At 41.3% G+C, this 26,827-nt stretch overlaps 1 protein-coding gene across 4 annotated transcripts in view; it reads left to right on the top strand.

The window, feature by feature from the left end:
• SIPA1L1 (signal induced proliferation associated 1 like 1) overlaps positions 1 to 26,827 on the top strand; it is a 241,250-nt gene that overhangs the window by 136,943 nt on the left and 77,480 nt on the right. For 3 of the 4 annotated variants that reach the window (XM_054161557.1, XM_054161556.1, XM_054161558.1), the window contains exon 4: positions 18,299 to 20,116. In XM_054161557.1, the coding sequence (XP_054017532.1) occupies positions 18,619 to 20,116 (1,498 nt within the window). In that variant the 5' untranslated portion in view covers positions 18,299 to 18,618. Of the gene's footprint in view, positions 1 to 3,316; positions 3,348 to 18,298; positions 20,117 to 26,827 lie in introns of those variants that run through there. The other variant, XM_009900603.2, reaches the window with a different exon arrangement.

Genomic DNA, 26,827 nt, shown 5'->3' with positions numbered 1-26,827 from the left:
TATAAGCAATTCTGGTCACGAATTCAAGCTGGCAAAGCAGGATACAAACTGAAAAGAGCAAGCAAGGTGGTACTGACACCTAAAAAACACACTTTGCAATTTAAATAAGAATCAATCTATTACAAGTACACATATGCCAGCAGTACTGGCACTTCATCCAGACATCTTTAAACAGAAGAGGCGAGTTTAGGTGGATGGTTGAATGTTGCAAGTTACCTCGAAGCATAAATCAGCTTGAGTGTGCCTGACCTGTCCTCCTGTCCATGTAGGTACACCTCAGCTTTCACAACACTATCGATGTATTTTACCAACTGACCTTCCAGTCCAGGATCAGTGAATTAATTCTTTAGAAGGTTTATTATCTTTTCTGTAAGTTGGCCTATAATATCAGGCAGAAACAAGACAAATAAACCTACCTCTTTCTAACGGAATCCCAAACACAGTTCAGTGTGTCTACTTGAGGTTTCTGTGCTAAAAACTATGGAAGTATGATGGAAAAGCCCTTTCAACTACCTTCCCCCCCCCCCGCCTGTGGTCAGTAAAAGGAAATGTCTACATCTGTTCCTAGTTAACATACATGCAAAACATTTCATAAAATGAAAGCAGACTTGAAATCACTTAAGACTCCAGCACTAAACCTTCAAAAGCAAATTACCTACAGAAAGTACATGTGTGGGTGTATTCCTGTTATACTGCATCAACAGCCTTAATCAGCCCTGCACACTATTTCTGATTATGGTTCATTATAAGAAATGGCAGTGATTACAGTTCAGCAAGAATGTTTCTTAACCCCTTCTGAAAAAGAGAAATAGCATTCTTATGCCAGTTTTCACCCTTAATGTGTGCACACAATGGGCAACTTTCCCCAGCCATGCATGGGTTTGCAAAAGCCTTAACAGCCAACTTTAACCCACAGGAACTGGCTTAAACAATCTGTCAGTGTGAAGGCTACAGAGTATGGTGACACCTGCAGAATCGTCTTCAGCTCCATTTGTCACTGCAAACTCCAGCTCCTTAAAGAGCCTCCTTAGATAGCAGACTTGGAAGGCTAATGCACCTCCTCACTCCCATAACCTTGAGGTGATTCCCACTGCATCAGCTGGAGCCACACCTCCTGCTCAAAAGCCCAGATCCTTGCTAGCGTTTCTCAAGAGGTTTTAGTAACCCAAACAGTTCTGTGAAGCCAAAAGTGTCTTCTTCAGTTCAAATGGCTGCATTTTCTTAAGCATGCACACATTCTTTTTTGTTACTGTTTCTTCGTTGGTTTCCCCCCTTTTTTTTCCTTCTCTATGTTCTGTTACTTTAGAATGGGATTTTTATTCATACCAGTATCATGTTACCTGTTTGGCAGAGCAATATAGGAAAACTACTTGAAAATGTCAGCACTTGTGATGCGTCACAAATGCTCTCTTGGTAGGATTTCTGATCAGAAGGGGATTGTACCTGTGTCTTACAATCTGCCTGTACATTTCAAGATAAATTAAGTCTTTCACTGAAGACTGTAAGGACTAAATGATTTAGTGCCTCTTTTCATAAAGGAAACCGCTCAGTGATACCATCACTGCTGAAAGCAGCTCAGCTTTCTGTACTGGAACACAGAGGGCTTCTTCTGGAGACAACCTTTAAGAAAATTGCTTGTCTTTTATGACTATTTCAGTAGCTGATTCAGTAACCAGTGTGATGTTAGCACAGCTAAGTCTTCATGATAAAGCACAACTCCCCCGTGCTTATGGTAGCAGCAGTGCAGGGTCTGTTTTGACAAACACGTATCCCCACCAGGAGGGCTTGAGCGCAGCCAAATGTAGTAATGGCACGTTTAAGCTGATGCTCTGCGAGTGCGCAGAGGCAGCAGTGATGCCAGCAGACTCCAGAATTCAGAGTTTAAGAAATCTGTTGTGTTAGCACTATTTCACTAGCAAGCCAGAGGGTGTCGAGCCAGAGTTTGAATCGAAGCAGAAACACGAGAGGTGTCTCCTCACAAGGTGAGACAGAACAAAAGCCCTTCGTTGCTAGCTGGGGCAATTTCTGAATTTCCACAGGCTTGGTGAGAAGGGAGATTTCCAGCAGATGGGAAAACCAGAGCTCCTAAAGCATAGCTCCTGCTTTCACTGAAGGAAAGTCTATTTAATACTGGGGGGGGGGGGGGGGGAAACTGAACTTTCTCTCACCAACATATAATTTAGGGAGGTAGGGGGAGAGAGGGGGCACAGGGAGGGGGACCCTCCTGGCTGGAGGAGGCAGTTTTGTTAGCTCAAAGCATATTCAAGAATTAGTTTCTTATCTGTTAGTTCAAGGTTAACTCCATCCAGCACAGCTGTTGCTCAGAGAGAGAGAGAAACAGACAGTCTGAACTGACTGAGATTCAAACAGAACTAAAACTTAAAGTTGCATTCTACCTATCTACCAATGAAATTCGTTTAGAATATCTTGTTTTCATTCTTCCACCAAAACATTCAGCCAGAGTGTTCCAGCAACTGTCCCTTTCTTAAAGGCACAACCTAAAATGGTCACAAATACCTATGCACATTTAAGTCTTTAGGATGTTACAGCAAGGTGTCTCTGTAACTAAGCTGACTTAGTTTTAGGGGGAGGTTTGGGAAAGAAGAAGAAGGAAAAAAAAACCTGGACTCCATCAGCTCAATTTGGGTTGTAACTTTTCACTAAACCTCCTCTAATCCTCAAGCCTGCCACGAGCACAGCAACGAGATTACTGCAGACAAATCTATTTGGAATAGGTCACGCAGCAAAAAGCTGTGACACCTAAAACCGCTGTAAGGCTAGTTCTACAGATCTGTTTCCATTTTCTGCTTTGTCCTTCATCCTAATCATTCAGTCATCATTTACCAAATTCAGTGAGCCAAAAAATTGTTCTGTGACTAGTGAGAGACAGCTCAAAGTAAAACCAGTGTTAAAACCTCTCGGTAGCATGGATCTCTAAGATCACAGAAGTGCTTCAGAACACTGACTTGTATAATGAAAATTAATTGTTGTTCTTCATCATAAAGGTTTTAGGTATGTCTCTGCTCACCTGCAATTTAACACAGGCTTGGCAGAACTCCCACAGAGGATGAGTAACTATTCTAGTTGCACATTTCAACCATATAAACTGTGATGAATAAATAATCTCTCTCTGAAATCAAATGCATGATATTTCTGCTACTAGGGGAGTATTTCCTTCCCTCGGAAGAGAGAATCTTTTGATGATTTGATTGTATTTTTAAATGTGGTGTTTTTCTCATTTTATTATTTTTTCTTTCCCCTTAATAGAATTTAAAAAAAAAAAAAAAAACCAAACCACAAAACAATTACTGCAAGGCAGAACTTCTGCAGTGGAGCAAATCAGATTTGTGAGTCCTTAGACTTCTTCACATCCATAATTAAGTGTCTGTTCTTTGTAAACCGTCGCTGTAAAAAATACCACCAGAGAATTTTTACAGCCAGACAAGATGTTTCCAATTCATTTTAATCTTTATTAAAGATGCAACAGCTGCTCAGGGCAACTCACCCTACTGTATTTCATTCACAGGCCGAGAGTTGAAAGTCATCCTTCCTTATAGGCTAGCAGGAATGACTAGAAGTTTAAGGATTTATAATCCTGCATATACTTCATCTTCCTTTACACTGCAAGGATAAGAGTCACTAAGAAAGTAACTGAAACTATTACTGTTTCAGAATCTAATACAACATGGGATAAGATTTCTCACAAGAGATTCAAATTTTCCTTCTGGACATTAGCAGGACTTACAGAGGTCCCTTCCAACTTCTCTGATTCTGTAAGTGCCCAAGATGTTCATGACCAGTCAAAAATTGTTGCAAATGTGATCATTAAACATCAGAAAAGTAAATACGGTAATTTATTTCACTAGTGTTAGTAGATCAGGTAAGAATGATGTGGAGGAAAGTTCTGCTCGCAGATCTATTATAATTCTAACCAGGAATATTCCAGTGAGAGACATCTGTTTCATGTGACTTGCTTCCTAAATCCTCTAATATGATGACTGAGAAACTGAAAAAAGGAACATTCGAAGATGAAAGGGGAAGTCCTCATGAATTCCTAAATGATTAAGGACAGGGTAAAAAGGAAAGGAGAGAGGTTACCAACACTGGGGAACATGCAGTTCAACACCATTGTGTGTCCTCCAGAAAAGACAGTAAGACACCAAAGTCTGATGATGAGGATGTACAGTTATTTGAGCTATAAGAAAAGATTGAACAGCAAAGAGACTCACCAGCTGCCAGAATACAAGAGGCATCTGTTGATAATTACTGAATTGCATGTATCACTTTATTGCTTCTTCAATGTTGATAAATGCACAGAAGAGAACATTCCCTAACTGTATATATGAAACGGTAAGTCCTAGTTGATCTTTTTTGTGACTTAAGAAAACATTTACAGATACAGCAGAGAGATCTCTATAAACCTTACTTCAGTTCTTCTGGGCATCAAAAATGTAAAAAGAACCTTTAGAACTTTGGAAAGAAAAAGGAAGAGAGGTGAGGGAAAAGTTACGTGCTACAAATTCATGGTGTGCCTACTGAAATACTCCAAGCAGTTGTTACCCTGGAAACAGGGAATTTCCTTAAAGCAACCAACAAGTATGCATAGTTGAACTATGAATCTCATAACCATGACTTAGAGAAAAAAAGCAGTCAGGTAAGTTCATAAAAGAAGAAATCTCATTGAGTCCTTCAAATGCAAATAGTTCGATGTCCATCTGAGGAAGTTTCTCAGTCAGACTAATAGAAACTAGTAAGGCATACCATAAGATCTGTGGTATTTACTTACTCCCACCTTTCTCTTTCATACGAAGAGATGCAGCAGTTGTCTGATTCCAAACAGCTATTTTTATCTTCTTACCTACGATTTATAAACTACCACTTTTTTTTAGTATGATAAACTATCTTAAAGGCATAGCTGCTGTTTATCCATCCTACCATCTCAGATCAAAAGCAATCGATTGTAAAGGCTTTAAAGACAGTTATGACATTTGCATTAGCTGTGTTTGAATTAGAGACTTGGCTGTTATACTTCTATCTTGCAAATTTATCTCCCCAAATGAGCACTGAAATGCCTTAAAAAAAACCTAAGGATTGTTAGGTCAGTCCAGCCAATAAACTAAGGAAGACAGCAAAAGGAAAAAAAAGTCTAAACAATATAAGGACACAGTCTCAAGCTGTGCCAGGGGAAGTTTAGGCTCGAGGTGAGGAGAAAGTTCTTCACCGAGAGAGTCATTTGTCATTGGAATGGGCTGCCCAGGGAGGTGGTGGAGTCACCATCCCTGGAGGTGTTCAAGAGGGGAATGGACGTGGCACTTGGTGCCATGGTCTAGTCATGAGGTCTGTGGTAACAGGTTGGACTTGATCTTTGAGGTCTCTTCCAACCTTAGTCATACTGTGATATTAGGAAAGAATGCCAAGAGCAGGTCTGAGGAGGTATACACCACTGCAGCTTCTGGAAACTAAGTTACTTTCAGAATTAAGTGGACTTCAACATACTATTTTAAGACCTATTGCTCAGATGTCATCTATTCAGAAGACTCTGTCAAATCACAGCAAACAAACATCTTCATGGTCTGGTAATTTGCAAATATATGCAATCACAGCAAGAGGACTATATCTAGCAGGGTGTTTTTGAAAGTTGGTTTAAGGACTTGCCCTATCATGGTAGCTGCTCTGGTAAAGAAGTTCTTTCCCTGAAAATCTTTTCTGACTTTACCCTATTGAATTTAAAACACAAGCATCTGTGTCAGGTCTTCTCTGAATGGACCCCTAAGGGAGATTTTGGCTGTCTCCTCACTGGTTATAGATGAAATCTACAAACCCACCCATTAGCATTAATGTAAGTGGTCCCCTCCACCCACAGCTCCCCAAACGAAAACCAAAGCCACCTGAGAGAATGTAAATAAAAAACACAGGAGTGGAAAATTACAAGATCATTTCAACAGTCTGAAAAGATCTGGATTATAACAAAATAAACAAAAGGATGTGCCTAGGCAAGACAGAAACATAATAGCTTTTTTTTTTCCCCCTTAATGTTATTTATCCCATCCATTAATTCATCATAGCTAGTAGTGAAGCTGCTACTTTCTAAAACACAAAGGAAAGCTTTGATTTTGAGGTGGAAAGTACATTAGATACAAAGCCCCGTTGTCAACAGTAACAGTCAACTGAAAGATCTGCAGGCACTTGGTCACATTACAGAGCTGTGCAGTGCTACAGTGCACTGATTAAAAAAAAAAGGTAAATCAGTTTGTGGTGTTGACATAAGTGAATTGTTTAAACAGTACACCGAGAACAGACTGATAGTACTGTTTTTCAAACAACATTGTTTTAGACCTGGTACCATAACTTCCTCCTCTTACAAAGTTGTTGCAGCAACCCCCACTAACTATTTGTGGCAGTTTTAGGCTGTGCCTTTAAGAAAGGTCAGCTACTGAACACTCTAGCTGAATGTGGTGGTGTAAAAAGGAAAACAAAGATAATTCTAAACGAATTGCATTGGTAGATCAGTGGGAATGTAACTTGAAGGTTTTTACTCTGAGTTCAGTCTGGGCAGTCAGTCTGGACAGCTGCTGTCTTGTCTTCTGCTCCTGGCAGTTCTGACCTTGGACTAATGAGATACGAGACTAATTTTTTTTTTCTTCCCTTAACAACTGCTTTGAACTAACAGAATTTCCCTTAATATCCATTTCTCTCTCTCTAATCCTTTTTGGGAAAAAAGGAGGAAGGGGGAGAAGGGGGTTTTGGGGGGAACCCTCCTCCATTGAGGGGGGGGGAAGTTTTCTGTGTTACATTCTTCCCTGTATATTTTTGTATCTACTGTAAATACTTAAGGGAGGTTGTAGAGAGGCAGAGGTTGACCTCTTCTCCCAGGCAACCAGCACCAGAACAAGAGGACACAGTCTCAAGCTGTGCCATGGGAGGTTTAGGCTGGAGGTTAGGAGGATGTTTTACACAGAGAGAGTGATTGCCCATTGGAATGGGCTGCCCAAGGAGGTGGTGGAGTCACCATCATTGGAGGTGTTCAGGAGGAGACTTGATAGGGTGCTTGGCTGCATGGTTTAGTTGATTAGATGGTGTTGGATGATAGGTTGGACACGATGATCTTGAGGGTCTCTTCCAGCCTGGTTTATTCTATTCTATTCTGTCCATTCACAGGGAAAGAGGATGGATGGAGGGGTTTCAGGGACCACAATGCCTTGGCTGCATTGCTAATTACTGGTCTATTCTGTTCTATATGTTCATTGCATTTCATTCTGCTTATAAATACAGCCCTTTCCCATTTTGCTTCTCTGGCTGAGTTGGCTGGGGGCGGGGGGAGGGCAGTAAGAATTGAATTTCTCTCACTTCCACACTATTTTACTTAACTTCAAGGAGAAAAGTCATCAGTTCCAAGTGTAGCATAAAAAAATATTTCGGTTATCAATAGATGTGAAATGTGAACAATGGAAGACAGTGCAGTGAGAGGGGGAAAAAAGAGCAAAATATAAGTTGGATGAAGGTCACGTTGAAAGAAATTAGGGTGCTGAATTAGTGCTAATACATGTGAAGAAAAGTCAGTGGATCTCCTTCCACTGATTCTGGAAATGATCTCTGAGAGATTACAGCATCTGAGAGTCATGAAAGAACATCCTTTTGAGTGTATGTAATAGTTGCAGTTACATGATGCTAAATTTTTCCAGTTCATTGCATTTTATGGAGTGAATATGATGATCATTGCTCCTGTGAGAATTGTTTTATTGAGCTTGATTACATCTGACATCTTTGTGAAACCTATTCATGTCCCTACTTCAGATTAATTTGTTTTATAAGAATATATTAATTCTTCAGTTCTTACTTATCACTGTGTTTTCATCTAAGCTACATATCTGAAGTAAATTAAGGCAATCCTGTCTAAAGGATAGGATTAAGAATATGTAGAAGGAATCAAATTAACTTTAAAAATCAAATCTTTATTTTAATGTATGATAGCTCAGAAGTTTTATGTATTTCCATTATTGGGACATTATTTTCCTTTTGACACACTTTCTGCTGCAGTACATTAACCTGCACTGCTGGTGGTATTTGCAGAACCCAACCCACATCCCCAATAACTCATCCATCCTTACCTCATGTGTCCTCAAGCAAATGGCCAGCCCTCACTTTATGTATATCCATATAAGAAAACAAAAGCATCAGGAATAGTGACCTGAGATCTGAAATTGAGCTTTCAGGTAGAAGAGATGGAAGACAAACTGCAATGCAGGGATTAAGTCTGAGACTCAAACAGAAGTGATGGTGACTTCTTGTGAAGGTGTGAGTACATCCAGGAAGATTAGCTTCCAGTTTTCAAGTCTAGCAGGAAAAATTAAGTTCCTAAATAGATGACTTCTTAAAATATTAATAAGTAAATACATCACTGAAATAGTTATCTATCAGCACAGCACATAAAAATACCACCAAAATATATCTTCATTATCATTGTTATGTATGAATTCCTATATAGGCCAAAAAATTGCACCTACATCAGTGGGTAACAAATTACTGTATTGAGTTCTGAGCTGCTAGTAATACAGAGGACAGAGAGGTGTAACAATCTGGTGGGCAGTCCGAACAGATGCCGACTGATAATCAGAAATGGCAGCAGTGAATTGCTGTATTTCTAGCAAATATTATATTTATACCCTAACAAGTATTATTTTACATCAGCCACCTAGTTTTCAGCAGAGATGCTGTGTTAGCACATAATTCCTGCAGGTAATGATCAATAGTTAATCAGCGGAGGAGAAAATGAACAGAGAGAATGAAGCCTTTGGTACATATAGAGAATTTCCAGACACCTTGAAGTACTTGCACAAAATGAAACGTTTTGGCAACAGGAGTGTGGGAGAAAAAAGCACTGTAGTACAAAACCATAGCATTTCTATGCATGAATGGCAATGTAAATAATCTATCCCTACCCATATCCTTATTCAAGTAAGAACATAAGTAAGTAGACAGTACAGTAGTACAATATTTTAGAGGTAAAACCAGTTAACATTGAGTGGAAACTCTTGAGTAAAAGATTCATCTGAACTCTTGGAAGCTTAGACAAATTAACTCTCTTTCAAACAGCCTTATGCTGCCAGGTAAAAAAGTTCTGACTGCACAACTGAGGGGCACTATAAAAATGTAGAGTTTCTACAAGTGGTTTTAAAAGCCTTGATTTGGGTAAAAGGAGGAAAAGATGCAAAGGTTCTTTTTTTACCCCTTCTTTTATTTTTCTGTTGCTTATGGCTGCATTATGACTTGGTGATCCTTTTAAGCAACATTATTCATCACACTGTCAACAACTAGGGATGTCTTTTTTTGAGAGCAGATACTCATGGACAAGCAAGTAATCTGCTTTGCATTTTTAGGCCAGTAAATAAGGAAGCAAATTATTTTAGCAGGTACAAGTTTTTTAAGAGGACAATTTAAGAACGAGATTGAGACTCTCGAATGTGTCCAGAGAAGGGCAATGAGGCTGGGGAGAGGCCTTAGAGCACAAGCCCTATGAGGAGAGGCTGAGGGAGCTAGGGTTGCTTAGCCTGGAGAAGAGGAGGCTCAGGGGAGACCTTATTGCTGTCTACAACTACCTGAAGGGTGATTGTAGCCAGCAGGTGGTTGGTCTCTTCTCCCAGGTAACCAGCACCAGAATAAGAGGACACAGTCTCAAGTTGCACCAGGGGAAGTTTAGGCTTGAGGTGAGGAGAAAGTTTTTCACAGAGTTGTTAGCTATTGGAATGTGCTGCCCAGGGAGGTGGTGGAGTCACCGTCCCTGGAGGTGTTCAAAAAAGGATTGGACATGGCACTTGGTGCCATGGTCTAGTAGTCATGAGGTGTTGGGTGACAGGTTGGACTTGATGATCTTTGAGGTCTTTTCCAACCTTGTTGATTCTATGATTCGAAGCTTGAGCAAATGATTGTTGGCTTGATGAGATGCTCAGGTGTTTTGTGAATGACTTTTGTTGAAGGTGGAACAATGGGGTCTGAATATGGAATTGATGGATTCTGTTCTGATGGGGGTTGCTCTGTGGCAAGAAGCCTCCTGGGTTGAGGAGGGATGGTGGAGGACAGTAGCTGAGAGTGGCAGCAACTCAGTTTATGGTGAAAAGATGGTGAGTGGCTGCTGACAGGGCCTGGGACAGAGGGAAAGGAGTGATGATGATGCAGAAAATGGTGATATGTAGTAATAATTTCCCTGTTCTTAATTCTGTCCGGTGCTGTGGTGGTACCTTTAAAGCAGGAGCAAGTTCAGGCATGTGTTTGAATATGAAGTGCTCTCTAGATGGTTAATATGGGATTTGCTGGGAAGAAAGCCTATTCCTTTTATGCAAAATTAAACTTTTGCTTCTGAAAAGCTGCTTTTATTACTCCTTAAAACACACGAACTCGGTGATCTGTTGATCTGTGGGGCAATGGTACTCAGTGGAGGTTTGGGTGCTGGATGAATACCACAGAAGCTTCTTGATATTCTTTCACCAAATCATGAGTTTAGGGAGAGGCAACTGCAGTGACAGAACAAAGGAGTGAAATAGTGCTGGGAAGATAACTAGCAAGAAGGCTATCAAAATGATGGGCTTATGGTTTTTTAACAATCCTATTAGGAAATTAGTAACATGGTTTTAATACCTGTCATTAAAAGAAAAACCACCAGCTTTGAGTTGCTACCCAAACTACTTCGAAGCAGCTGGAAGTTCAGACGTGGTAGGTTAAATATCCTTTTTCCTCCCTTCCAAACTGAGGTCTCTGATGCATGTGGAATGTCATGAAACCCGTGGTGATGACTGCCAGCTCCAGCATGCCAAGAGTGGCCGGCAGGAATGTGACTAGTGGTGCATCACAGAGACCAGAAGCTGAGCTATGTCTTTGTTCTGGTACCAGAGTTATGCTGGAAACAAACTTGTGGCCAGGCGGGAAGAGGAGGGTGGCAAATGAGCCTTTCTGCTACGGAAGTATGGGCGAGGATGCAAACCTCAGGAAAGCACATCCCCGGTGCTTACTGTAATGTGGGGCAGTTAGGCTGAGCAAGTATCTGCAGCAAATATCAGCCCATTTCCTTTGGGTTTGTTTTGCTTTGGTTTTTTCCTTAGTTTGGCTCTTTTTGTGCTCGGTTTTGGTTTGTGACTATTCTTAAGTCAGACACTCACAGTATCAGACGTTCACTATTAAGTAACTGGGACACTTTGCAGATAAGGAACTTTGACAAGAGTCCACACACCAGAGAGCTGCAATAAGTGTATCAACAAGTGGAAACTGAACAGGAAAGGCAGAAGAGAAATACCTGTTTTGAGGTGGAGTATGTAAGTGGAGCTGTCTCTTTTTTTAGTTGCTAGAATGTTTTGCTTTTGTGTTTTGGCACTAGTTTACAGTTGCATCCTACTGAGTAAGTGCTGCTATCAAAAATGAGCTGTTGCTGTTAACCACATCATGTGAGGAACAGAATACAGTATAGCATACAGTAAGATTGTCAGCATCTTTTTGTATTTTTCCAGATGCTGAAAGTTAGGTTCCAGGAAAGGGATTCTGTATTTAATTGACTGAATCACACAAGTACCAAAATGGAGGATAAGTACTGAAGTGGGGATGACCACTTCCAGTGCCTTTTCTCTCAGGTAAAAGGAGTTTAAAAGGACTTGCTTCAGCAACAGATACTTGTACACTTGAATATTATGATATCTTTGTGTTGATTAATGGTTACCAAATTGATGTGAAAACAGAGGACACAATTCTGGTTTGAGATAATGTAGTGCTTGCTTGGAGAATGAGTGAGGGATGATATTGGAGCAAAATGTGCTGAAATGCCCAGGAAGGGGATTATTGTCCCCTGTCATCCCATGTTTATCTCAATTTGATAGCTTGTATTATGCTTCGTTTACCATCCTGTTATGTCATGAACACTGTATCACTGACCACGAGGGAGCACAATTATTGAGTGTGACTTCATGGTCTTCTGCACAGGAAGGCCAGCTGGTTGGGCATGCTGTGAGCTGACTGATGGTTTACAATCTTGGTTAGCAGGGCTCTAAACATGAGTGAACAAACTGTGTTGAGTGCCACAGTGCATGAGCTCCACCTTGGCACCCTTCTCTAGTCACTGCAGACCCTCCAGTTGTTTCACCACGTGGCAGAGCAAGCAAGTGTTTGTCTGTAGACAGGCATACTGCAGAAACTCAGTAGTAATTCACATTAATTGCTGTTACATCTTAATATAACCTTGCCTGAGCTCATGTGTTATAGCGTGAGCGACTTCAGCAGAGAATGAAGTTAAGAATAAAGCATTAATAAATCTCAGCAGATCAGTGCAGGTGATTGTTGTGATTATGGGAACAGATGGCACTCGGTTTCTTTAGAGAAAAACTTTTCTTCTGAGGGTTAGGGAGCAAGGAAGCAGTCAGAGAAAAAGGCAGAAATGCAGACTTGCTGACATGTAGATCAGTGGCAAATTATGTAGATAACAAATTAGGGAGGTGAGGGGGGAGGAAGAAGGAAAAGGTGGGGAAATCTATCTTTCATCCTATGCAGAGCTGACAATTGTTACAAATCCAGTTAGCACAAAACTGTAGCAATTCCTTTACGTGTAATAAAACTGATAAGCTCATAAAATACCAAATGCTGTTCTTCAAATAGCCTTCCAGTTGATAAAGACTTCCTCTGAATGATGAACCTTTTAACTTTTACTTCAGTTAGGATGATGAAAGTAATCCTGGGAAGAAGAGGATAAAGTTAATAGGTAACCACATAAAGCCAAGGATTTCTGAAGACTGATTTGTGTTTTTTCTCTGAGGAATTGATTTTATGAAATTAGTCATTATTTTGTACAAACAGCAACTCAATTGCCTGGTACATGAATATCCCTCCCACCACAGGGATTTGGTCTCTCATAAGTCTCTTGATCTCAACCCAGAATTTGTTTGTTTGTGGTATTTTTTCTTTTATTTTTTTTTTTCATGTGTTACTTTCCCTCCCACCTGTGTGTGGGGAGGGGGGTTTGTGAGAGCAGGCTCTGTTAAGCCAGGACAGCTTGTAACACAGATAGGCAAGCTTTCATATATAGCATTTATTTCTCTGTTTTCAAAAGAGCTGCTGGTTTTCAGGTTTTACAGTGGTGCCACTTAATTTCCCAGTAAAAGTTAACAAGAGGTAACTGCCATAACGTGTGTGTGTTGCACGGCCTCTCCTAAATTGGCTACCTTTCAGAATCACAGAATCACCAAGGTTGGAAGAGACCTCAAAGATCATCAAGTCCAACCCTGTAGGACAGATGATTTCATTTACATTTTTAAAAACTACTTACTGTGGAATGTTACTCTGAGCTCCTCAGTCCACAGCTTTCAGTATTTTAAAATATCCCTGGTAACACTTTGCATTTACCATCCACCATTATGTCTTACTTGTTTGGGAGTGGGGCAGGGGAGTGGAATGAAGGCTCGGCAAAGAGTGAGACTTCTCTACAATTTGAAACCTGATTCCCTCATTCCCAGGGGTTTAATTAGAAAATGCCACCTTTTAATGAAGGCTGATGGTGAAGTATGAAGTCTTTCCTCTGGAACATTATGAATCATAAATAATTTGGTGCCCCCGAATCTATCTCTGTCAACATCAGAGTATTAGGATCATTGGCATTCATGATCCTGCTATCTGAAGTCACAGCATGTTCCCAGCAGATAACAGAGTAATTACTAGATCTCTTCAAGTAAGACTGGGTTGTTGGTAAAGTCACTGCTTTGTAAGGAAAAAGAGCACAATCTCACAAAAACCTAAATCTAAGAAAAGAGTATAATAGAAAGTCTCTGAATTGGTATGTCAGGCTTGATCTTTTTTCCATTCATCTGAACAAGGAGATGTTGAATTGTCTTGCTTGGCTGCCTGAATCCGGGGTTGAAACTGATTAGTGTGCCGTAGTTGAGAGTTTTTTGCTATCTTGAGCTGATATGAGCAAAACATTTCTTCTTATTCAATTGCTTCTATTTGCTTTTTTGTACCCCAAATGCCTCTCAATGAAATCTTAACTGGTAGCTCTTCATTTTCCTGGTGGCGAACTTCAGTCGTGAGGAATAAGTAATCAAGATCTTGTGACTTACCTGCCATTTAAGAATGATGCAAGTCTGCACAACCACTTAGGCATTCATCTGCAAGGACCTTTTAGGTTTGATCAGAATGGTTATTTGTCCTAAAGCTGTAACCCCTGTTTTGGAGGAGGGAACAAAGTGATGAAAGAGGATAAGTAGAAGGGGAAGGCATGAAAATAGGTTGGTTTGTACCTCTTCGAGTTAAGAATAGACAAAAAGTCCTCTCGTGCTGGTAAAGAAGGATAGCAGCAAAACTGAGGAAGTGTAGTCTGGATGGTCAGGTAGTGACGTAGATTGGGAACTGGTTGAAGGAAAGAAGTCAGAGAGTTGTGGTCAATGGGACAGAGTCTGGTTGGAGGCCTGTGTCTAGTGGAGTCCCTCAGGGGTGGGTACTGGGACCAGTGCTGTTCAATATATTCATCAGAAACCTGGATGAGGGAACAGAGTGCACTGTCAGCACATTTGCTGATGGCACAAAACTGGGAGGAGTGGCTCACACACTGGAAGGCTGTGCTGTCATTCACCAGGACCTGAACAGGCTAGAGAGCTGGGCAGAGAGAAGTTCAATGAAATACAACAACAACAAGGGAGGATGTAGACAGGTGGAGGTTGGTCTCTCCTTCCAGGCAACCAGCACCAGAACAAGAGCACACAGTCTCAAGCTGCAGCAGGGGATGTTTAGGCTGGATGTTAGGAAGAAGTTTTTCATAGAGAGAGTGATTTGCCATTGGAATGGGCTGCCCAGGGCGGTGGTGGAGTCACCATCACTGGAGGTGTTTAGGAAGAGACTGGATGGGGTGCTTGGTGCCATGGTTTAGTTGATTAGATGGTGTTGGATGATCGGTTGGACTTAATGATCTCAAAGATCTTTTCCAACCCAGTTAATTCTATTCTATTCTATTCTAACATGAGAAAATGTTAAAGTGCAGATTGCTGTTACTGTTTGATAATCAGTATATGCAGACTTGTACTCCCTACATACTTGGTAGATATGATTTGAGCTCACTGAATCTTTTAGATCAGAATTAAGCTCCACAGACCACTTACATATAATTTTATATGAAAGAATATAACTCTCTAGATAATGTCCTTTATTATTTGGGATTGTTGTGCTAGAAATCTGTGCTGAGGGGAACTGGTTGCATTTGGATACCTACATGGTTAACATTAAGCTTGGGAATTTTTGCAGCTGAGTGAACTTGTGCCCTTTAGTTAATGAGAAACTTTAACTGATAGGTTTTCTGTTTCTGTAAGGACAAGATCTTGAGGGGGAGGAGATATACACTTTGTTTTCAGAGATATTGGTGGTGGAAGGGGAATGGTGAGGGACAGAAATCTTGGGTTTCATTGCAGGCTATGAAGAGGAGCATGTTGTGGTGGATTGCTGTACTTCTGCCCGTTTTAGATTCCACCCTCAGCTTGACTCGGCCTTCTCTATCCCTTTTAGCCTGTTTTCTTACCACACTGAATCCTTATCAGTTTTCGTTCTGTTTTCTTTCCATTCTGCCTATAAAAGCAAACTTGTCTAGCCCTTTGTAAAAGACTGTGCAGTGTTCCCATTTCATAGAGCTCATTGCATAAATGATATTTACTGTGGCGCTGTTGAAAAGCATAGACAGAGAACACTGGGTTATGCGATGGCACACAGTGTGTGCATTTTTCCTTCCCTAATCTGATTTGTGCACAAAGTTGTTTCACCAGCTTGATCTGTTCTTAGACTGAAGAATTTTTGAAGTTTGTAAAAAGTTTCAGCTGCAAATTCAGTAGTTTTGCACCAGCTGCATGGATAGACTGCCTTTCTCAAGTTATTCTCATGTTACAGGTAGAAAAAAACACTCTTTCAGCAGTATCATTGTAGTGGAATTACAAGGAAGGTATCTGTGCTCATGTAAATGGCTGTGCAAATACAGTGACATTGAGACACTTCAATGTGGGGCAGCAATGCTGGGGAAGGGTCTGGAGCACAGCTGTGTGAGGAGAGGCTGAGGGAGCTGGGGTTGCTTAGCCTGGAGAAGAGGAGGCTCAGGGGAGACCTTCTTGCTGTCTACTACTACCTGAAGGGAGGTTGTAGCCAGGTGGGGGTTGGTCTCTTCTCCCAGGCAACCAGCACCAGAACAAGAGGACACAGTCTCAAGCTGCCTCAGGGGAGGTTTAGGCTGGAGGTAAGGAGAAAGTTCTTCCCAGAAAGAGAGATTGGCCATTGGAATGTGCTGCCCAGGGAGGTGGTGGAGTCACCATCCCTGCAGATGTTAAAAAAGGATTGGATGTGGCACTTGAAGCCATTGTTTAGTTGTCAGGAGGTGTTGGGTGATAGGTGCTGTCTTTATGGCAGGTGACGTTAAAGCGTGCTGCCTTTGGAGGCAGAAAGTGCCCTGGCTTGATATTTCATTAGTGCGGAGCAAAGTACTGCATAGTTCTGAGAAGAGACTGCAGAAAGTCAGAAAGTAGTAGTTTCCCTGGAAGCCTCAGAAAGCCTTGATTCGTAGACAATACAGCATTGGCAGCACTGCTGGTTCAGCAGCATCTTTCTGCACACAGTTGGCAAATATTTAAAGGGCACATTTTGTCTAATTGGTTCAGCCTTTGAAAATTATTAACTTCTTTGTGCTGAAGGATGTACACAGCAATGCAAGTTTTTATCTTGACAATCTCATGCTTTTGTCTTCTACCCAACAAGGGTGTATTTGTGGATTAATTTTTTATTTACTCTTTTTAGATCCTCAAAGGGTAGCACACTACATGCTTTGTAATCAGTTTGGTACTGATGAGGTATGGGAAAGCATTTAATGTGCAGGCCTTTGTAAAGCAGGATTATACAGGAGCTGTGGCAGACTCTATTTTGTTAGCCAGGGAAATAAATGGAACTTCTCACATCAAGTTATTGAAAAGTGTGCATTTCTAGTTAGCTTTAGTCTTTTTCTATGCTGTGAACACCGAGCTTTCTGGACTGTCCAGCTCATCTGCAAATAAGGCTGCACAGAATGCAGAATAAATGCTATTCAAAGCCATTTTTGTCTGTTATAATTTTGTAGTCTTTTTGCTAATTAGCTTCTTGCCTCTTTTTTTGTTGTTGTTAGCATACCATCGTTACTTGCATTAATGGAAAAGCTGAACAGGCATTGTTCATTGCAGCCAAGGACGTATGACTTGGAAACAGTAAATTCTTTAAGGCACTTATAAACAGAATTTGGAGTCCTCATCTGGCTTCTTGCTGTTTTCTATGAGAAATGTGTGCTGTACATCCCCTTCATCTGAGGCAATTAGCTCCCTACCTGTACTTGCCCAGGCAGCCAAGAGGGCCAATGGCATCCTGGCCTGCATCAAGAACAGTGTGGCCAGCAGGAGCAGGGAGGTCATTCTGCCCCTGTACGCTGCACTGGTTAGGCTGCACCTTGAGTCCTGGGTCCAGTTCTGGGCCCCTCAGTTTGGGAAGGATGTTGACTTGCTGGAGCAAGTCCAGAGAAGGGCAGTGAAGTTGGTGAGGGGTTTAGAACACAAGCCCTGTGAGGAGAGGCTGAGGGAGCTGGGATTGCTTAGCCTGGAGAAGAGGAGACTCAGGGGCGACCTTATCACTCTCTACAACTACCTGAAGGGAGGTTGTAGGCAGGCAGAGGTTGGTCTCTTCTCCCAGGCAACCAGCACCAGAACAAGAGGACACAGTCTCAGGCTGTGCCAGGGGAGGTTTAGGCTGGAGGTTAGGAAGAAGTTCTATACAGAGAGAGTGATTGCCCATTGGAATGGGCTGCCCGAGGAGGTGGTGGAGTCACCATCATTGGAGGTGTTCAGGAGGAGACTTGATGGGGTGCTTGGTGCCATGGTTTAGTTGGTTAGGTGGGTTGGATTGGTTGATAGGTTGGATGCGATGATCTTGAAGGTCTCTTCCATCCTGGTCTGGTCTATTCTATTCTATTCTACTTTGTAAAACTGTTCACTAACCAAACTCAAAAGCATTCACTAATCAGTTTGTAAGGAGAAAAACATAGTAATGTGTGGAATCCAAATGCAAAATTTGTTTGCAGAAAATGACTTGGCAATATCTGGAAAGCTCTTCACCACCATGTAACACAACTGCACTTTCAAGATGCTGATCAACAAGATTTAAAAGCAGAAATACTAATACTATAGAAATACTAATTCTATGTAACAATTACTTTGATGGTTTAAGTTATGAAAAAAGTTATATGTGAAATAATTAATGCTTTTCTCTGTCTTTTTCTCTGTTCCAGGCTTGAAAGAAGCATAAGCAATTGGATTACAACTGGCATTTTGGAGCAGGAGTGATGTTAAGACCATTTGAACATCTTGGAGCATGGCAACTTGTAAAATGCAGAATTTAAGGGAAATTATTGCTTATCAAGACCTACTGAATATCTGAATTTTCTAGACCTTTTGAATTTAACTCTGTGCTTAAATGTCCATGATTAAGATCTCATGCAACCATTGTATATTTTGGAGGCTATTCTCCAAAAGAGAACTGTGTATTTAAAAAGCAGAAATGACTGTGTTTTCCCTTGGAACTTACTAAGGTTGATCATACTGAAAGATCATGACCAGCTTAAAGCGGTCCCAGACCGAAAGGGCTGTTGCCACTGGGGTATCAGTCGGAACGGATGGCGCCTCAAAAGTCCACTCGGATGACTTTTACATGAGGCGCTTTAGGTCGCAGAATGGCAGCTTAGGATCTGCAGTCATGGCGCCGGTTGGACCTCCTCGCAATGAAAGTTCCCATCACGTTACCTCTACCCCTGGAGTCCCTAAAATGGGAGTCAGGGCAAGGATTGCCGATTGGCCCCCAAGGAAGGAGAACATCAAGGAAGCAAGCAGATCTAGTCAAGATATTGACACATCAAGTTGCCTTGACAGCATGTCTTCTAAAAGCAGTCCTGGGAGTCAGGGAAGCTCTGTTAACCTGAATGCTAGCGATTCTGTCATTTTAAAGAGCATCCAGAGCACACTTAAAACCAAGACCAGACAATCTGAGAATCTAGACTCCAGGTTTCTTACACCTGATGGCTATCCCAGTTCCCCAAGGAAAGCTCTTCGCAGAATAAGGCAGCGCAGCAACAGTGACATTACCATAAGTGAGCTTGATGTGGATAGTTTTGATGAATGTATTTCACCCACTTTTAAATCTGGACCATCTCTCCACAGGGAGTATGGCAGCACATCTTCCATAGATAAACAAGGAACTTCAGGTGAAAGTTTTTTTGACTTACTGAAGGGCTATAAAGATGAAAAGTCGGATCAGAGAAGCCCCGCCACAACTAAGCTCAGTGAACTCCTGATTGCCAGTGGAAGCAAGGGTTCAGGATTCTCTCTGGATGTTATAGATGGACCTATTACTCAGAGGGAAAATCTGAGACTCTTTAAGGAAAGGGAGAAACCACTCAAGAGACGCTCAAAATCAGAGACAGGAGATTCATCCATTTTTCGTAAGCTGCGCAATGCCAAAGGTGAAGGGGAGCTTGGGAAGTCCTCAGATCTTGAAGATAACAGGTCAGAAGACAGCGTCAAGCCTTGGACTTGTCCAAAGTGTTTTGCTCATTACGATGTACAGAGTATATTATTTGATTTAAATGAAGTGGCAATCAACAGGCATAATGTTATTAAAAGAAGGAACACAACCACAGGTGCATCTGCTGCTGCTGTAGCATCACTTGTCTCCGGACCTTTGTCCCACTCTGCAAGTTTCAATTCTCCGATGGGCAGCACCGAAGACCTGAATTCAAAAGGAAGTCTCAATATGGACCAGGGGGATGATAAAAGCAATGAGCTTGTGATGAGTTGTCCTTATTTTCGTAATGAGATTGGTGGGGAAGGGGAGAGGAAGATCAGCCTTTCCAAATCTAATTCAGGTTCCTTCAGTGGATGTGAAAGTGCCTCGTTTGAGTCGACTCTGAGTTCTCATTGCACGAATGCTGGAGTAGCAGTTCTGGAAGTTCCCAAGGAGAATCTGATTTTACATCTAGACAGAGTGAAAAGATACATCGTTGAGCATGTGGACCTCGGTGCATATTACTACAGAAAATTCTTCTACCAGAAAGGTAGGTAAATTTTATCGCTCCTTTTGTTTTATTAACGAGTTTTTGTTTTACCAACACAGAAAGTCCCATTGGTGCATAATAGCATTTGCAGGAATGGTATCATTTTTTAATTAGTAGTGGTTTAATATGGTATATTGCACTAATCAGTACATGCTGTGTCTAACAGTCTTTCACAAGATTGGAGTGAAAACCCTTGATGATTTTAGTACTGATACAATAACAGTTAGAAAAGGCTGCGCCTCATAAATAGCTCATAACACAGCTTCAGTATCCATGTGAGTGGGCAGGGATTGACACTTGAAAGATTAATAAAGAAGAAAATAAAGTTCTAAAATACAGAAGTAATTGCTTCCCTTCATGTCAAGACTTGATGTATTGAGGGTTTAATGAAGTGTTCAGCTGGGAAAGATAGCATTTGCAGTTATTTTTGGGCATTTTAATATCTTAATCATCCATTTCAAAAGGTGAGATTTGAAAAATAATATTCTAATTCAATAATATCATACAAATAAAGATTAGAAACTGCCTTCCTCACAAGTTTTCTTTCTAGGGTGATGGCTATAATGGAACGCTTAATTTGTCAGATTTTGTGGAAAGAAACTAGCTTTGTGTATGTGTGTGTATATATATGCACATACATGTGTGTATGTGGTTGCAATGACTAAGATGTATCTGAAAAATACAGAGCACAGTACACTTACATGGTTCAGTTCTGGAGCCCCTATTACAAGAGGGATATGGATGTGCTGGAGCGTGTCCAGAGAAGGGCCACGAGGATGATCAGAGGGCTGGAGCACCTCTCCTGTGAGGACAGACTGAAGGAGTTGGGGCTGTTCAGTCTGGAGAAGAGAAGGCTCCGAAGTGACCTCATTGTGGCCTTCTAGTATCTGAAGGGGGCCTACAAGAAGGCTGGGGAGGGACTTCTCAGGATGTCAGGTAGTGATAGGAGTAGGGGGAATGGAATGAAGCTGGAGGTGGGGAGATTCAAGCTGGATGTGAGGAGGAAGTTCTTCCCCATGAGAGTGGTGAAGCCCTGGAATGGGTTGTCCAGGGGGGTGTTTGGGGCACCATCCCTGGAGGTGTTTAAGAGCAGGCTGGATGAGGCTCTGACCAGCCTGATCTAGTGTGGGGTGTCCCTGCTCATGGCAGGGGGGTTGGAACTAGATGATCCTTGTGGTCCCTTCCAACCCTGACTGATACCATGATACTGAAACCAAGGATTGTGATTTCCATTAGAGTTATGCAGGCGTGGTGGGTTGAAGTTCCCCCCCAGCATTAACTTTGCCAGACCAACTCAGTTAGAAGCAAACAGAAGCTGTATTTACAAGCAAAACCTACACTCCACAGTGAAATGCAATGAATGTGTACACAATATACAGTATTTACAATGTTATACAGATATTTACAGTTAGCAAACACCACGAAAAGCCCTCTGGTCAGAGACCAGGGAAGCCGTTCCACTGCCCCCCCCCCCCCCCCTCCCGCTGTCCCACAGGAGAGAAAGGAGCAGAGAGAAAGCAGTGGGTTACACTGAACTAAACAACTCAGCCAAGGTCAGCCAACAAGCAGATAAGTCTCTCCCAGGTGAAGCAAGCAGAGAGATCAGAAAAGAAGAAAGAATTGTTTAGGTACAGCCTGTTTTATAGCAGACATTTACCCAGTGAATTTGTTTAGAATAATCTTTTGTTTTCCTTTTTACACCCAGTACTGTTGGGGTTTTTTTTATATTTTTCTACTTTTCTGCTCAAAATCTGTGACTAAATTTTAAAGGCATAGCCTAAAACCACCACAGCAGGAGATAAAATCAGATCAGAGCTTTTTGACCTAAAGATATAAACAAAACTCAAACATTACCCACATACTTCCCTCACAACATGCATGGTCAGGAGCAGACCTAAGTGTCTGTTGTTCCTGATTCTGAAAATGTGGGCAGAGTATGCACTTTAAAAGGGCTCTGTCTGCAGGATTGTGTGCCTTACTATGGGATCTTCTGATGGCTATAATAAGTCTGATGACTGAGGAATGTTTCTCCAGTGATCAGGTCTCATCTCTTCCATGAAAGCACCTCAAAAGAACTTGTTTCCTAGAGATGAAAACAAAAGTGATGGTGAAAATAAGTGGATGGTCAGTTCAAGAAGAGGTCAACTTGTTAACTGTGTGTTACAGTTAATAATCTCATCTCCCATTTTCCCTTTGCCTTGAAATATGTTCTTTTCTTGCCTCTTCTTCCTTGCATTGTCCCTTGGCTGGGTGGCTCTTGTCTCAGTTTCCATAGTCTCTGTCCACAGTCTTTCTAGTGCTGCGAGGTAGCCTTTGCTTGCATGAGAGTGCCAGTCCTCATCCTTTGGAGAGAAAGGAATGGGGAAAAAAATGTTGTTTTTCTGAGAGCAATAAAGCCAGATGCGCAGTGTAGGATGAGACACGTTTGGAGAGGAGAGCCTGAGCTGAGAGACCTTTGCCTGTGATTAGTCCCATCTGTCTCCCTCCACAACAATTTGATTCCTTAAGACTCTTGAGTTTTGCAATCAGCAACTGAAGGTGCAGTTTCATGTTACAGCTGACCTGATTTAACAGCATTTCATCACCAAAAGGAGAAGGCTTTATTCCTCCCGCTTCCTTGTACCAGGTCTCTTGTTCCCTGAAAACCTGATAATCCAATTTCATTTATTAACCAAGCAGAAATCTTGCCATGACAATAAATTTGCTTTTTATTACTTGGTTATTTCTCTCCATTCTGGGAGACTCAAATCAACTTTCCTTGAAGTCAGAGAAGTGCCAAAGCTTAGTGCCAGGTAAGCAAGGAGCAGGAGGAGGACGCTTGGGATTTCAGCCCGTAGGCAACAGTCATTTATGGGTTTGCTTATGCTTCTCTTAAGGGAAACCACACCCTCATGCTGCTGTAATGCCAGTCACCATTATATCTTCATTTCTTTCTTCTTGTAATTAAGACAAATTGGATAAAATTGACATAACCTAGTCCCTAAGGGTATTGGTGAGGGGTAACCAAATATTAAAGTGTCAGCATGTGTATGGAGTAGGTTTGGACTCGATGATCCCCGAGGTCTCTTCCAACCTTAGGGATACTATGATACTGTGGAGGGAGAGAAGCAGCTGTAGGTTTTTTACCTTAAACCCTACACCTGGATTTTAAATCCATTGTGCTCAGTCCAGCAGACAAAAGCAAGGGGCATTGTTCCTACCAGAGATTTTTGACTGAAAAGAGGTGCTTCAGAAGCCTTGTCAGATACGCCCAAGCCCCACAACTGTACAAGTGTCCAAGACATTCTGTTGACTACTCGGCAGACTGCATTTCCCCATGCAAATTTTAGGCTAATCTGAAAGATACTGGGTAGTGTTACAACTTAAAGCAGCATTACAGGGAAAAAAAAAAAAGAATCAAGGAAGTCAGTTGTTACTGGAAGTTTTTATAACATGAAGTAAGTAATGCTGAGGAAATGTTCAAATGTTCAAAGAGGAGGTTGGATCTTTGTAATGTTATGAATGGGATAGACAGTGGCAAAAAACAGTTTCAGTGGGATCGGCGCAGCCCATTCAGAAATGGTGACTTTTGAAGGTCTCAAACTGGAAAAATTTCACAGAATTTAAGAACTACTGCAAGCATTCTAGACCTTGTAAAGAATAAAAGTGAGGACCCAGAAATTGTAATCCTTCATCTTTATTTTTATTCCAACTTGAAATAATGAAGTGGGTAATTTAGGACTATATCAGCAAAGAGCTGTCCGTTAGGAATGGTGCCAGCCAGTATGTTTTTACAGACTCACAGAATCACCAAGGTTGGAAGAGACCTCAAAGGTCATCAAGTCCAACCTGTGAAAAAACAACATTCTGACCTACTAAGAAGTACAATTTTGCTTCTTTTCTTCTTCTTTTAAATAAGTTTCCACTACTAGCCAGAGATTCCAGGTGATGTTTCTTACAGTCTGGAATTAAGGTGAAGTGGAAGCAAACCTGACAGAACAAACAGCTAAGCAGTTACCATGTTAAAATGCCAACCTTACAGGAATGATCTCTTAGTTTGAGAAGGAGTGCTGAAAACTGACAGTTCACTTAATTCTCTAGTTAACCAGCAAGGACAACAGCATTTTTGGTTACTGACAACAGGTGGTTCAGAAATACAGAGAATGCATGTGCTTATGTCTTCTGCTCAAAGAGATCATGATACTCCTGCTCTTCTAGCTCTCTGTTGTACTTTTCTATCTCCCTGTTGGCCTCCTCCAAGTAATCGTTCATGAATTGGTCCGTGAATGGACGGTAATCCATTTTGTCACCAAAAAGATTGACAAACTGGGTCCCATTGTAGAAATAACCAGCTGGAAGGGCATCCAAGTGGCATGTCACATGAGTGTTTTTTATTTCCTGAAGGGTTAGCATGACAAACAGGTCTTGTCACAAAAAATAATTCCACACTGTTGATCTTCTGTGTCTTAGGAAAAACAAACAAACAAAAAAAATCATTGTGTTGAGGTAGTCCATTTTAATTTCTCCAGGGTAATCTATTGAGATGCTGATAATGACTGAAATCTTGAATTATTGGAGAGTAATGGCTCCCTCTTTACAGGTGTTGTTACTTGGATGACAGATGCATCTCAGATTTTTAGCAGGGTATAGGGGGGTGGTATCAGTGAGTCCAAACTAATTAAAATATCTTAACCTTGCTAGTGTAAAATGTTTGCATATGATATTTATGAATGAGTCTTAGACAAAACCTCATTGATGAACCTAAATGGATGAGCATTTGCTTGTAAAATAAACAGTAAGGTGACATGAAGATATTATTTGACCCTCTACAGAGTAGTGGTAAAACTGTTGATAAATAATATTCTGGCCTGGCACCTAAACTGCTGTGAAAATACTGGTGGAGGAAGTTCAGTGGAAAAATAGTACAGATACTGGGAAAAGAGCTTTATAACCCTAGTCCTCATGGTTGAATTCAGCTCCTGCTTTGTATCTGAGCTAATTGTGCAGACTGCCTTTGTTGCTCAGTGGAAAGAAATGAACCTTGCAGGATGACTCAAGTTGCAGTCTTGCTTCCCTCAGCTCCCTGTGCGCCCTCCTTAGTTATCTCACACGGAAGTGTTTATACTTACAGGAGGTGAATGCTGCTCTTGTGTTGCAAAAGATGTATTTTCAAGGTACCTCTGTTTCAGCAGTTGTATCTGATAGTGATAGACTTGTAAGTAGAAGTCCTAAGTCAAGACATTTATAAGCAGTGAGGTCTCTGGCAATGCCAGTGCCAAAAAAAAAAAAGGTGAGGGGAAGATAGCAGGAGGGAAAAAACCTTCTGAAAGTTGCACAAATTTGACCTTGAAATAAGATGAGTCTTGGAACAAAAGGAATTAACTGTATATGGAAAAAAACCTTAAAGGAAGTTACTCATTGTTTGAATATTACATGGCAGCTACAATTCTTTGTGTGATGTTTTGCCATCTTCTCTTCAGTGCCAGAAAAGATGATTTCAGACCTCTTTAAGATAAGGTGGCCTCTTGTGACATCTCTGTTTCTTCATCTGATAGAGATGAAAATTGACCTAAGATGCTTCTCTACTGGAGGAATTTGCAGTTCGTACAGATGTCAGTAGCTGGGCAGAGTAAGGCTGGTTTCAGTTCAGTGTCAACGAGCTTTCACACTAGTGCTGCAATGCACACATGCTTTCACCTCGAGCTGTTTGGCTATGTCCAAGGGCAAGTGTGTAATCTGGTCTGACCCTGTGGAGTTAAATCACGGTATAGGCTGAAGGACATAAATTAGATAATTAATAACAATTAATAGTCTTTCAAAGTGTACTGGTACTGGGAAAAAGTTTAAAAAGCTGTGAATTTTGAAATAAACTAGTTTTCTCTCTAAACATGATGGGTTTAGAAGCAGAAAGAAAACAGGGTGGACTTGTTTGGTTGTTTTCTGCACAGTGGCACTGAATGTAAGGGCAGGGAGAGGAAGGGGAAGATTTCAAAAAGCTACCTACTAATCATTTTGGGGCTACATTCTGGAGCATGGTGGGGTTTGGTATGTGTAGAGCGTTCTAACACTTTTGTCCTGTGATTGTGATGAGTATAAAACCTTGCAAATAACCTTCTAAGAAAATACCTCTTAGGACAGCTGATGAACTTCAATTCTGATAAAACATGTATTCTTTGACAGAAAGGCGAAACCAATTTTTCAGACCTTCTTACTGGAATGTAAGAAAATACCTCATTTTGTGTGAGAAAGTGAGAATCTTACTTAAGGACCTAAATTTCTACCCCCCACAATTAATTTCATACTATTGACTACAGTGCCTTTGTTTTCTTTTTTCTTCTTTTTTAAAGGAGAAACAAACCCCTTAAACTCACTGCTTCTGGGCAGAGAATAGCAGTTCCCTTAGAACAGAATAGTCATCATAACTCAGCTCAAAACTTCAGTCCTATCGTTTGACATAGGAGAGCGACAGAGAGTAAAAGAAGAGTAAGAATAAGGCATGGTGATACTTTCTGAATGTAGTTTGTGCTAGCCTTTGGAGATGCATAGCAGATGGGCTTAACTGGTGGCAGTACCATTTGTATGTAGCAGCCTTTGGAATGGGCTGCCCAGGGAGGTGGTGGAGTCGCCATCACTGGAGGTGTTTAGGAAGAGACTGGATGGGGTGCTTGGTGCCATGGTTTAGTTGATTAGATAGTGTTGGATGATAGGTTGGACTCGATGATCTCTGAGGTC

Source organism: Dryobates pubescens, chromosome 5, assembly GCF_014839835.1.
Source record: "Dryobates pubescens isolate bDryPub1 chromosome 5, bDryPub1.pri, whole genome shotgun sequence".
Lineage (NCBI taxonomy): Eukaryota > Metazoa > Chordata > Aves > Piciformes > Picidae > Dryobates > Dryobates pubescens.
This window is presented reverse-complemented; position numbering and strand designations above follow the sequence as displayed.